This window comes from Triplophysa rosa, linkage group LG10 (assembly GCF_024868665.1).
Source record: "Triplophysa rosa linkage group LG10, Trosa_1v2, whole genome shotgun sequence".
Classification (NCBI taxonomy): Eukaryota; Metazoa; Chordata; class Actinopteri; order Cypriniformes; family Nemacheilidae; genus Triplophysa; species Triplophysa rosa.
Window position 1 is genome coordinate 25,688,237 of NC_079899.1, and position 13,955 is coordinate 25,702,191.

At 41.2% G+C, this 13,955-nt stretch overlaps 1 protein-coding gene across 1 annotated transcript in view; it reads left to right on the top strand.

Moving 5' to 3' along the window:
* LOC130560740 (ryanodine receptor 3) overlaps nt 1–13,955 on the top strand; it is a 90,753-nt gene that overhangs the window by 19,733 nt on the left and 57,065 nt on the right. The window contains exons 8-22 of the mRNA XM_057344743.1: nt 90–189; nt 296–389; nt 1,687–1,761; nt 1,840–1,996; nt 2,244–2,408; nt 2,616–2,737; nt 4,197–4,377; nt 4,512–4,647; nt 6,850–6,945; nt 7,059–7,177; nt 8,989–9,122; nt 9,599–9,840; nt 9,916–10,108; nt 10,318–10,534; nt 11,111–11,215. Of these exons, the coding sequence (XP_057200726.1) occupies nt 90–189; nt 296–389; nt 1,687–1,761; nt 1,840–1,996; nt 2,244–2,408; nt 2,616–2,737; nt 4,197–4,377; nt 4,512–4,647; nt 6,850–6,945; nt 7,059–7,177; nt 8,989–9,122; nt 9,599–9,840; nt 9,916–10,108; nt 10,318–10,534; nt 11,111–11,215 (2,136 nt within the window). The remainder of the gene's footprint in view (nt 1–89; nt 190–295; nt 390–1,686; nt 1,762–1,839; nt 1,997–2,243; nt 2,409–2,615; nt 2,738–4,196; nt 4,378–4,511; nt 4,648–6,849; nt 6,946–7,058; nt 7,178–8,988; nt 9,123–9,598; nt 9,841–9,915; nt 10,109–10,317; nt 10,535–11,110; nt 11,216–13,955) is intronic.

The window sequence follows — 13,955 nt, forward strand, 5'->3', positions numbered from 1 at the left end:
ATGATGCCTGACGTATACCTCTGCATACAATAGAGCAGACGTACGTCTGGAGGATGTGTTGCCATAGTAACACTTGCATCCCTCCGCAGCATCTGTCCATATCCAACGGCAACATTCAGGTGGATGCATCTTTCATGCAGACGCTGTGGAATGTGCATCCCATCTGTTCAGGAAGCAGCGTGGAGGAAGGTGCGTCGCATCACACAAACGATCTGGAAATGATAAACAAACGAACACCACTTTTATCTTCATTAATATTGTTTTTACGGTATCTGATGTGTATCTGGTCCTGTAGGATATCTTCTTGGCGGGCACGTGTTGCGTCTGTTTCATGGTCATGATGAGGTTCTGACCATCCCGGCCTCTGATCAGAGTGAAGAAGAACAGAGGTAGAAACTTCATCATCATGTTTAAAGAGCTCACATCATCATCATCATGAGGTGGACGTTTGTGTGTGCGTGTGTTTGCGTGCGTGTGTGTCTATGTGAGTGTGAGTGTTTGCAAGTGTGTTAGTTTGTGTGTGTGTAAGTAAATCTATTTGTGTGTTTGAGTGTTTATGTGTGTGTTTGTTGGTACATTAATTTGTGTGTTTGCGTGTGTGTGTTTGTACAGTATGTAAGTTTATGTGTGAGTGTGTGTGTGCATGTGTGTGTGTGTGTGTGTGTGTGTGTGTGTGTGTGCGTGTGTGTGTGTGTGTGTGTGTGTTTGTATTTGTATGTTAATTGGACGTCATAGGTGTGTTAGTTAATGTGTCAATGCTTTTGCGTGTTCAGATGTATGTGCGTGTTTGCTTGTGAGTGTGTGTTTGTGTGTTAGCGTGTGTGCGCATATACGTGTGTGTGTGTGTGTGTGTGTGAATGTAATGATTTCAGTCTCATGTAAACACACACATTTGACTCTAATAGTTTTATGAATCAGAGTCTGGATGTTCAACGGCTTTACACAGAAGAACGAGAGTCACATGTGAACCTGCGTCTGACACAGCGAGCGTCACAGATGATGATCAGATCGTGTGATCAGACTCGCTCTCAATCTCTCTCTCTTCCTCGCAGGGGTTTCGCTCTATTTTTACTGCTCTGTTGCGTAGCACGTCATCTTCTGGATTAGATATGATTTGTCAGTTGAGGCCTGTGGCACGGTGTCCTTGAAATCTAATCAAAGGAAAAGTTCTTTCCATCTTCTGCGTTTGACCTCCTTCAAACATATCGCACATGTGTCAGAGCAGAGGGCACGAGAGAAAGGTTTCTGTTATCGGCCGGCGCTGGCGTCTGGTTAAGTGACGGAGGGCGTTTGTGTTGTGATAGTGTTCGTGAATGACGCGCTCAAGATGCTGTGAGGTGATCGATAAATCCATTAGCTCACGCTTTGACCTTCAGCGTCCCTCTTCAAAAGAATCAAGTATGACACTGCTACACAGTCGAGGATGATCACTATAATAAACAAAACAATGGCCTTCACACCAAAACTATAACAATACAGAACAAGATTATTATGGTTTATTAATACTAAAACAATTAAACGCTATTGTTCATTAAAAACAAATAAGATCATAATATAATATTGTATATGTGTGATAACCGTTGCATCCCGTCCAATCAGATTATATTTTGATATTGTGTATTTTGTTTTGTGTGGATGTTATTTATAGGTTGAACAAGTCTGTTGTTTTATTTGCTGTTTTCTCAGGATAGTGAACTATGAGACGGGGAAAGCGGGAGCTAAAGCGAGATCTCTGTGGAGGCTGGAGCCGTTACGCATCAGGTGTGTGTCCGACCGACACTCGTGCTCCGAGAAGTCCCCATAAAAACTGAGTTTGAGTTTGTGTGTTTGTTTGTGTAGCTGGTGTGGCAGTCACATCCGCTGGGGTCAACCCTTCCGTCTCCGTCACCTGACCACCGGTCACTATCTGGCCCTGACGGAGGACAGAGGGGTCGTTCTACAGGACCGCGAGAGATCAGACACCTCGTCTACAGCGTTCTGCTTCAGAGCGTCTAAGGTCTGAAACATCTCACGTTCTGAGAGTCAATCCCAGCGCCTGATATAATGAGCGCCTCGTGTAAACACGGCTGTCTGTCTTTGTGTCTTGTGATTCAGACCTTACTGAGTTAACTTACTGTATATTATTATATTTCATGCAAGTATTCCTTATTTATTTTTATTATTTATATTATTTATATAATTTTCATCTCAATTTTGACGTTGTAGTTGACAGACGTGTGTGTTTCTGTCGTGTGTTTGTTCAGGAGAAGCTGGACTGCAGTGTGAAGCGTGATGTTGAGGGGATGGGCGTGGCAGAGATCAAGTACGGAGATTCTCTGTGTTTTGTGATGCACGTGGCGACGGGCCTGTGGCTGTCCTATCAGGCGCCTGATGTCAAATCAACACGTCTGGGTCCTCTGAAACGACGAGTGAGTCACAGACGAACATACATCATCACCATCAACCTGCTGCTGTGTGGTGCTGACAAAAGTTGATATTCATTATTTGATTCGCTGTTTTGTTTTTGGAGCGTGAAATCTCAGTCGAGAAGTGTGATGTGCATGTAATACTGCATAAAGGAAATTCGATTAGTCAGTTTAATGTGTAATTGAAATGTGTGTGTCTGTGGTGTGAAGGTGTGTCTTCACTCAGAGGGACATATGGATGATGGTCTGACCTTACAGCGATGTCAACATGAGGAATCGAGAGCCGCGCGAATCATTCGCAACACAACACGACTCTTTAGTACCTTCATCAGGTAACAAAAACACACACACACACGCAACTAAACACAGATATACCTATGCATGCACCTACACACACGCACACGCACACACACACAGGCTTTGGTTGACTATCCCCGTGGGGACAGTCCATAGGCGTAATGTTTTTATACTGTACAAACTGTATATTCTATCCCCTATCCCTAACCCTATCCCTAACCCTAAAGATCATAGAACACTTTTTGCATTTTTAGATTTGTAAAAAATATTGTTCTGTACAATTTATTAGCTTTTGTGCCCATGGGGACCTCAATTTTGGTCCCCACGGTGACACGAGTCCCCATGTGTTGGTGTGTATTCAGGTTTAGGTCCCCACCGGGATATACAAACATGAACACACACACACACACACAACTAAACACAGATATACGTATGCATGCACCTACACACACACACACACACACACACACAGAGTTTTCAGGATATTTATAGATCTCACATGCATCATGAGTGTTCTGCATGAGTTGAGTTGTGTTCCTCAGGGCATCATGTTCAGCTCTCTACAGGCACTGTTTTTTTATCACATATGTTTAATAATGTTACATAAGTGATGTCATTGCGTCTGGAATCAGCAGGGAACTTTTTCTTATTCTGGTAATGTCTCATTACTGTCACACACTTTATATTCATGAGATATTTCTGTCTGTTAGTTTGAGTTCACACACACCTCCGGGTTCTGTTCTGTATCTACACAGATGTTCTTGACATCCTCTCAGACTGAAAAGATGCTAATATCAAATAATGATTCAGACAGCGCTGACGTGTGTCCTTTACATCGATGAAATTACTTTGACCAAAACTCAATCAAAATATTTATCACATCAAGAAATTACGATGTCTGTTTTTATGACCCCAAGGATGTTTGCATTGAATTATTGTAATGGTCAAAACACACGTTTTCATGAATGTTTTTGTTATTTTTAATTTATTACACGGCTGGTTGGAATGCTTGATTCTGATTGGCCAGTCACGACATTTGCAGGTTGGTTATTCCCAGATAACAACCTTTCTAAACTATTAACACACGGTAACCCGGATGCAGGACATCGTTTTTTTTTACAAATTAAATGTAATTATATCTTTTAATAACATATATGGCATTATATCAACCAAATTGCCTGTTCATGACACCTGAACGTCGTTTCTTACCTTAAAACCGAAAGTGAACGACTTCCTCGCGGAAGGTCTGCATTCGGTAAACATGAGCTAATCAAATATTTCCAATATACATTTCATGTCCAGTTTTTTTCTCATGTGGCAAGTAGCCGTGTAATAAGTGAGATAATGTACAAGCAGCCGGCTGTTATCCCTTATTTCTGCGATAACAACCAGCCGCCTGTACATTATCCCTCACATAACGTAATACTGTGAAATCATTGTCTAGTTTAAAATGGTCTGATTTCACAGCGGACGTCTTTGATCTTGTTTTGGCAGAGAGCTCGAGAGTTTGAGCGGCAAGAACCGTGTGTTTGTGGTTCTGCCCATTGAAGAAGTTCTTCAGACACTCAATGATCTGATTGCGTACTTCAGACTGCCCGATGCTGAACTGGAACATGAGAAAAAACAGATTCAACTGCGTTCCCTGAAGAACCGACAGAACCTCTTCAAACAGGAGGTGAGCTGAGCTTTGGACTTTCATTCACTATGTCACAGTTTGATGTTCTCGGTTTTAAGGCAGTGTTTTGAATAAGTCTGTGTGTAAATATGTGACGATAACGTCATATGAATGGTTGTGTGTGTGTGTTTCAGGGAATGCTGTCTCTGGTGTCTAACTGCATCGATCGCTTGAGTGTTTATAACAGCGCCGCTCATTTTGGTGAACACGCTGGTGAAGAGGCAGCTGCAGCGTGGAAAGACATTCTCAACCTGCTCTATGAGCTGCTGGGTGAGAACTACAACACAAAACACGAACGCCAGTACAATACAGAACCTGAATGTTAGCATAGGATAACATTAGCCCCACACCAACCGTGAACATTAGCCCCACACCGAACGTGAACGTTGCAACAACAACGAACATGAAAGTACAGACAACACTGAACGTGGATGTTGGGGCAACACCGAACATAAGCGTTGGCGCAATACCGAACATGAACGATGGCGGAAAACCGAGCGTGAACATTAGCGCAACATCCAACATGAACGTTAGCACAACACCGAACATGAAGGTACGGACAACATTGAACGTAAATGTTGGCACAACACCAAACGTGAACGTTAGCACAACACCGAACATGAAAGTACAGACAACACTGAACGTGGATGTTAGCACAACATCAAAAGTGAATGTTAGCACAACACCGAACATGAAGGTACGGACAACACCGAACGTAACGTTAGCACAACACCGAACATGAAGGTACCGGACAACACCGAACGTAACGTTAGCACAACACCGAACGTGAACGTTGGCACAACATCGAACGTAAACATGGGTACAACACTGAAGATGAACGTTAGCACAACAACGAACATGAATATACAGACAACACTGAAGGTGGATGTTGGGGCAACACCGAACGTGAACGTTGGCGCAACACCGAGCGTGAGCATCGGCACAACACAGAGCGTGAGTGTTGGCACAACATCGAACATGAACTTTGGCGCAACACCAAATGTGAACGTTGGCGCAATACTGTGCATGAAAGTTGGTACAACACCGAACGTGTGAACGTTGGCACAACATCGAACATGAATGTACAGACAACACTGAAGGTGGATGTTGGGGCAACACCGAACGTGAACGTTGGCGCAACACCAAGCGTGAACATTAGCGCAACACCGAACGTAACGTTAGCACAACACCGAACGTAAACATTAGCACAACACCGAACATGAATGTTAGCACAACAACGAACATGAATGTACAGACAACATTGAAGGTGGATGTTGGGGCAACACCGAACGTGAACGTTGGCGCAACACCAAGCGTGAACATTAGCGCAACACCGAACGTAACGTTAGCACAACACCGAACGTGTGAACGTTGGAACAACATCGAACATGAATGTACAGACAACACTGAAGGTGGATGTTGGCACAACACCGAACGTGAACGTTCGCGCAATACGGAACGTGAACGTTGGCACAATACCGAGCGTGAAAGTTGGCACAACATCGAATGTGAGCGTTAGCACAACACCGATCATGAACGTTAGCACAACAATGAACGTGAATGTTAGCACAACACCGAATGTGAACATTGGCGTACCACCGAACGCTACGTTAGCACAACACCGAACATGAACTTTGACGCAACACCAAATGTGAACATTAGCACAACAATGAGCGTGAACGTTAGCGCAACATCCAGCGTGAACATTAGCGCAACACCGTTGGCACAACACTAAACATGCATGTTGGCGCAACACCAAACGTGAACGTCACAGTTGCACAACACAGAACCCTAAACATCAAACCTGAAAGCTAGCACAGAACCGAAACATCAGCCGAAATGTCACCACAACACAAAACCTGACTTGTTTTAACATCTGGTGTATTTTATTCATCGATTTATTTGTTTTGTCATTAAAATGTGTGAGAGATTGATAAACTTGTGATTTTTACTCAGACAAAAATGAGAATAAAACGCAAGATTTGTTCATGAGCACATGTACAGATCAGTGATGCCCCCACTGCGGTCTAAACTTTCCTCACAGTCCAGAGTGTCGCGCAGATGGTCCCGCTGTGTCCCGACCCGCGTCTCATCTCTGTCTGTCTTCAGATGAAAGATTCTCTCTCGTCCTTCACGCAGTCTTCATGAAGAGGGATCACAGCTCTCAGAGAAACCCCATTAAATGTGATCATCACGTCTCCGGCAAACACACACACACACACATCCTCTCAACCGAATTCACACTGCGACTCGTGTCCTGGTTTTCCCATCTGTGAGCTGACCCGATCCGTCGGACGTCCTTGTGATCGAACCTCATTGAGAAGAAGCTGTCATCAATATGCATGAAAGCATCTCCTTAAGGAACTGATGCTCTGTCCTTGGATGACTTTTACTAAGATGTGAAGTTTTCTAGCACAGTTTTGAGGTGTGATTATTTCAAACACATAATTGAAATGAACCCGTGTTTTACAGCTTCTCTCATACGGGGAAACAGAAATAACTGCACACAGTTTTCACAGAATCTGGACTGGTTGGTCAGTAAACTGGAGAGGCTAGAATCATCTTCAGGTGGGCAGTTTGCTTTTTAAAGTATATTCGATTCGTTGACATCGGTGTGTTGATTTAAGAACAAATAACAGCGTGCTCTGGGTTGTTGATAAACGCTGGGTTTTGTTGGTCAGGGATCTTGGAGGTTCTTCACTGTATTCTGATCGAGAGTCCTGAAGCTCTGAACGTCATCCAGAGAGGACACATCAAGACCATCATCTCTCTTCTCTACAAACACGGACGAAACCACAAGGTCTGTCCGTCAACACCATTTATACAGATTTTATTGACTATGGGACTGTGTTTTATATGAAACAGTGACATAAAACTGAAAGCAACAGTTCTGTCAGAGACGGTGAATTATGTCCATTCGTGTTTTATCTTAACTAGTGAATCGGTTTTTAATTTTTAATTGTGTGCCAGATATAGTTTATAAAGCAGCAGCAACACTTATATTAACAATAGGCAAAATAAATGTAGAAAGTCTGATGAACGAAAATGGCAGGGGACGCTTATAAATTTTGTAGAAATTTTATCATTAATTTTAAATAAATGTTTTTGAATGTGCTGTTTAATAGGCTAAAAAGACTGGAGAATAATTCACTGAATAAAACATTGTCAGAAGAGTAACAAACAAAACTGCGTATGCATCATTGGATTATATACTATACTATACTGTATATACTATATGTTATGTCAGAGTTATTAATAATATTTTGTCGGCCTAGATTATGAAATGCCTGCTGGCACAATGGGGCCATGAGGTAAGAGTTTCTTGAACACAACCTTGAGTAAATCAGACGTTCATATGAAGGCAACACAAATCGGCAAATCATCTGTCGGCCTGTGTGTCGTTCGTAATCAGGTGTAATTTAGGACCCAGGAGACACCTGCAGTCATAACAGATCCCGTCTTTTAATGGAGAAAGAATAGAAAACGTTGATCTGTCTAAACAAATGTCAAGTAAACGTGTGTCATATATCTTTCTCCTTGGACTACAGATCTAATGAATACTGTTTAACAAAGCCCTGTGATCACAAACGTGACATGTGAACATATTTGTATGCGTAAACTGCACATTAGGCATTTATGTAACACATCTCACTTGTGCAAAAATGGCTGTAATGTTAAATAAAGTTGATTAATTACAGCAAAGCAAGTAACTTGGTGTGTCGTAATCTCGTCTCCCCTCAGACGCTGTGCTGCAATGGCGGCCCTGCACGCAATTCTCAAAACGGCCACAAGGTGGCGGCGTTTATCGGTGGATCCGAAATTAGAAAACAGATACCCGATTATAGAAAAATGCTTAATTATCGGGGAAAATATCGGTTTAACGATATACTGTCTAACTGTAATATAGAGAAAATAATTGTTTGGACACATTTGAGCGTCCTGCTCTCTAATAAAGAATAGATTTCATTCAGGAGAATAAAACAAAACAAAAATTCAATATCTTAGTATCTTCTTTCACACCTTTAAAAATGATCATACTGCTTCGAATCCGTTTTAGAAAACCAAGCTATCCTTATATTATAGGTCATGCGGTGTTTTTGAGGATTCATTTATCATCCACTCACGTGTCACTGTATTTGGCACATCATTTTATATCTTCAGCATACTACACTTTCTAATATTTGATATACATGTATCGGCCAGCACTGCTGTCGACAGAAAACATCAGATTGTACCAAATTAATATTTATTTATTTATTTACTGTCTTCATTTTCTCACCCTCTTGTCATTTCAAACCTGTATGACTTTCTTTCTTCCGCAGAACACAAAAGAAGATATTTTGAAGAATGTTGTTAACAGCCCCCGTTCACTTGCATTGGTTACAGTAGAAGTGAATGGGGGGCCGTGCTGTTCTGTTACCAACATTTTTCAAAATATCTTCTTTGGTGTTTTCTGCGGAGGAAAGAAAGTCGTACAGGTTTGAAATGACAAGAGGGTGAGTACAGAATGACAGAATTTTCATTTTGAAAGCGAACTACTCCTTTAAATGTATAATTTTATGTTCGGTGATGTGATGTGTAGTAATTGAGAGTTTGTTTGTTTGTGCTCAGATTCTGGACGTTCTCTGCTCTCTGTGTGTGTGTAACGGCGTCGCCGTGAGAGCCAATCAGAATCTCATCTGTGATCACCTGCTGTCCAGACGAGACCTCCTCCTGCAGACGCGATTGGTCAACGACGTCCAGAGGTGACACATGTTCTCTTTTCATCTCCATTGAGTGACAAGAGTGCCGCTTAAAAATAAAACCATTTATCAGTTTAATAATTCAATCATGAAGATGTAAATATTAAATCAGTTCTTAAATGGACAAATAAATAGACATATTTCAAATGTTTTCTTTAATTCGTGAAAAGTTTTTGGCAAATGCTTTTTAAAAGGCCATTTAAAATGATTTATACATTTTTATTTACCTAAATTTACTTTACGTTAAAACATGAATTAAAAAAGCAGCTTTAAATTGATTTATACATTGTTTTATTGTTCTACATTTTAAAACATGAATTAAAGAAACCGTTTTAAACATGTCAATTTATAAAGCGATTTATTCGTTTCATTTCATTTTTATGTTTGTTTTATTGATGTTTTTATTTGACTCGTGTCATTCATCCTAACTGAGTCTCAGTGAGTTTGTTTGTGAATTCTGTCTGCGTGGTTGTTTGTAGCATGCGGCCCAACATCTTTGTGGGAGTCAGTGAGGGTTCAGATCAGTACAGGAGGTGGTATTTCGAGTTGGTGATCGATCACGTGGATCATTTCATGACCGGCGAGCCCTCGCACCTGCGGGTGGGTTGGGCCTCCACGAAAGGTTACGCCCCTTACCCAGGAGGAGGAGAGGGCTGGGGGGCTAACGGAGTCGGAGATGATCTGTACTCGTATGGCTTCGATGGACTGCACCTGTGGTCGGGTAAGTCGTCTGTTTCTCACAATCAGATTTTGCGTGAGGAACCCGGGAGGACAATGTGTGTTGCTCGTCCCGCAGGGCGGATCTCTCGTACCGTAGCGTCCGTGAAGCAGCACGTGTTGACGTCTGATGATGTGGCGAGCTGCTGTATGGATCTGAACGCTCCCAGCATCTCCTTCAGGATCAACGGCCAGCCGGTTCAGGGCATGTTTGAGAACTTCAACACCGACGGGCTGTTTTTCCCTGTGGTCAGCTTCTCTGCTGGGGTCAAGTACGCAAGACTCATGTCATGTAACTGTGTCTGCGTGTGTGCGCGCTTCACTTGTGTCATGTGTGTTAAGCTCTCAGAGATGAAACTCGGCATCATCACTTGCTGCAGAATAAAAATGCATAGAATATATATTATTGTGTTCAATTAGAGCTATGAGTTAACATGAAGTCAAATCTGTTCTCTGATGTTTTGATCTCACCTCTGCTCAGGGTGCGTTTCCTGTTAGGTGGTCGTCACGGTGAATTTAAGTTCCTGCCGCCGGCCGGTTACGCGCCGTGTTACGAGGCTCTGCTGCCTAAAGAGAAGATGAGGGTGGAGCCAGTGAAGGAATACAAACGAGATGTGGGTGGAGTCAGAGATTTACTGGGAAACACCCATTTCACATCACAGGCCTCGTTTATACCTAAACCCGTGGACACGTCTCAGGTACAGACGCACAAACACACACACACACACACACACACACAGGCTTTGGTTGACTATCCCCGTGGGGACAGTCCATAGGCGTAATGTTTTTATACTGTACAAACTGTATATTCTATCCCCTAAACCTAAAGATCATAGAACACTTTTTGCATTTTTAGATTTGTAAAAAATATTGTTCTGTACAATTTATTAGCTTTTTTGCCCATGAGGACCTCAATTTTGGTCCCCACGGTGACACGAGTCCCCATGTGTTGGTGTGTATTCAGGTTTAGGTCCCCACCGGGATATACAAACATGAACACACACACACACAAACGCTCTTTCAAACTCTCTATCTATCTCTCTCTCTCGCTCTCTCACACGCACACACACATGCACACACATACACACACACATACGCACGCACACACGCTCACACGCACACACACACACACACACACACAAAACTCTCTCTCACTCACACACACAAACACAAATACACACAGGATTAAATTATGGCACACTATGTTAGAAATGCTGTGATGTAATCATGAGTACAGGATGATTTTAACACAGAAAGAGATGTTTGTGTTTCAGACCGTGATGCCTCCTCACCTGGAGAAGGTTCGAGATCGACTCGCCGAGAACATTCATGAGCTGTGGGGTATGAACAAGATCGAGATGGGCTGGTCATACGGGAAGGTATAACAGTCTGTTTTCCACACGCTCACCTGATTCACACAAAACACAATTACTGTAGAAGTTGTGTATCATGTGACGTGTAGTTTGTTGAGTGCACGTTTGCTTTCTCTTTTATAATTTGCTCTTCAATTAAAACAGCGGGTAAGTGATTCTATCAAGATCATCCTGTTTCATTGTGCCGTCCGCATCGGCGTCGAAAGATCAGATCCATTCTATGTCCTGTCATTGATATCATTGATGTTTTTATATGTGATTTACTCCAATAAGGGGCCCAATGACACATTTCAACCTCTTTTTTTTTAATAAAGTCAAAAGGTTTTTTTGTATATCAAAGCATTTTGGGCTCTTTAAAGCAACAGAAAATCAAATGCACAGATGAATGTGTTTGGCTGCGTTTCCTGAAACCTTCTTAACGCTACGACGTTCTTAAATTATACCTTAAGCTGTACCTTCATCATTAATATGTGTTTCCTGAAACCTTCTTAGTTAAGTACATCTTCTATAAGTCATACGTTTGGAAGGTTGGTCGGGACCGCTCTTAGCTATACCTTATCGCCGTTAACCCACATAGACAAGTATAATCACATATATTTCATGACCCATCTACTTTTTTAAATAGATATAAAACCAGTGTTGGGTAAGTTACTCTGAAAAAGTAATGAATTACCAGTTACTAATGACATATTCAATAGTGTAATTAGATTACTGTACAAATGACTCTCTCCAAAGAGTATTTAATTACTTATTATTAATTACTTTCTATATCCTACATCAACCTTGATGAGTTCAGTGATTCAAGGATAGACATGAAACGGCTCTTTTCATTCATTCAAATAAATAATAAATAACTACAGAAATAATTCTTATTAACTGACCAAAGTGCATACATTTTAAAGTTAGACTTATCATTTTGATGTCATTTCCGCTTTTGAATATATTACACAGTATTTAGCTCAACTACATCTGAAGTAACTGTAATTAAATTACAGAAAAAACAAGAGTAATCCCTTACTTTACTTTCTCAAGGGAAAAGTAATTCAATTACACTAACTAATTACTTAGTAACGAGTTACACCCAACACTGGGAAAAACACGCATTCACTCCCTTCTAGTAGCTTTTATTTCTCTTGTCACGAATGAATAAGTTTAATTGCAATATTAAAATACTTAATTGTTGGGCAGCGTGATATATTATTCTTCATAAACATTCAAAACCAACTGCTCCTGAAATACTTGATTACTGTTGTAGTCTTAAAAGTTCAACACATTTTACACATTAAAATTCATCAATACAAACATAAAAATCCTAACGTAATCAAAACTACATTTGCAGTAGACAGAAATTAGGGCATGAAGCAACATGCTTCGTCCGCGCTGTAAATGTGCCGCTTGTGCATTCAGTGTCCAAGCAAAATAAACGGTTGCACTTGAGGGTAAACAAGTATAATTGTTGGTCATTGGAAAAAACTTTTTCCTTTATTTTATCATAATGCAAATGCACCACAACAGCCAAGTGACTATGCGCGGCCCTCCTTATGACCCAAAGTTTGGGAACCCCTGATATAAACGTCCCTTTCAAAGACCAGTGTTAGTGTAGCGGGTGGAGGCATGATAGGCTTCATTTGGGTTGCGGGTTAGCATTTCAAAATTAAATAAACTATCCAGGGTTGGATTTCATTTGCAATTAGGATTATTTTTTAGATTTTTTTTCTATTTTTGAAGTGCGTCTTTTATTAAAGAACACCGCTATCTTACATAATGCAGTGAACGATATCATTAATTCAGCAGCACCTGTTAACGTGGCACGTAGGAAAGTAACCTATTAAGGGGCGATTCGCTTTCTCTAGTCAAATGACCCGAGGTGCGCGAGCGGCACTCTGTAAACTATTTCCATCTCGATGCACCGCGCCTAGAAAAATGTGCGCGCCGCTCCCTATTTGGGATACTACATTTAAAATAACAAACTTGCGTGCGCAGAAGACGCGAAATGTGAATGGCCCCTAAGGTATGGTTCGGAGAACACGCCTAGAAAAGGCATACCTGTATTTAAGGTGTACCTTGAGAGTCTTCGTAGCACGCTAAGAGATGACGTAATCGGGAAACACAGCGCAGTCATTGATCTGTCTTTATCTGATCTTTTGTGTTCAGCGTCTGTCAGCTAAGATGGGTTTGGCATGAGCTCAGCAGCTTTGTGTTTAAAATAAGAGCGTTTGATGATTCAGAGCAACAGGGACCAATAAATTCAGTTTACTCGCTAAGGCCAAAAGCGACTGTTTCCATTGATCCGTCTTCATCTGTCCTTCCTCCAGCACTAATGTTATAGTAGTTTACAGATTTGATCTGAATACCTCAAAGGTTTTTATAAAGTTGCATCTACGGTCTTATTTCATGAAGAAGAGTTGAAATTATTGTTATACATCTTCAGTTTATGAGCAGCTAATGTAAACTTCCCATTATGAGTGTCACAGTCTTACAACCGGCGTTTTAAGACCGGTGATATTAAAGGACTCGTATCATCATTTTAGTATCTTTTTTTTTTCACTTTTAATGTTCAGTCGAGGGTTTTGCCAACAGTCATATTCTGCCAAAGGTATTAATCTGATTTTCACCTTAGAATTTAATGAGCTGTTTTTTGTTGCTACACCTTCTTTTACTATAATGACTACTTTTATTTTCTCAAAAGATCAGTGAAAATCTGATTCATCATATGATTTTAAACCTGTCAAGTTTCATATTGACT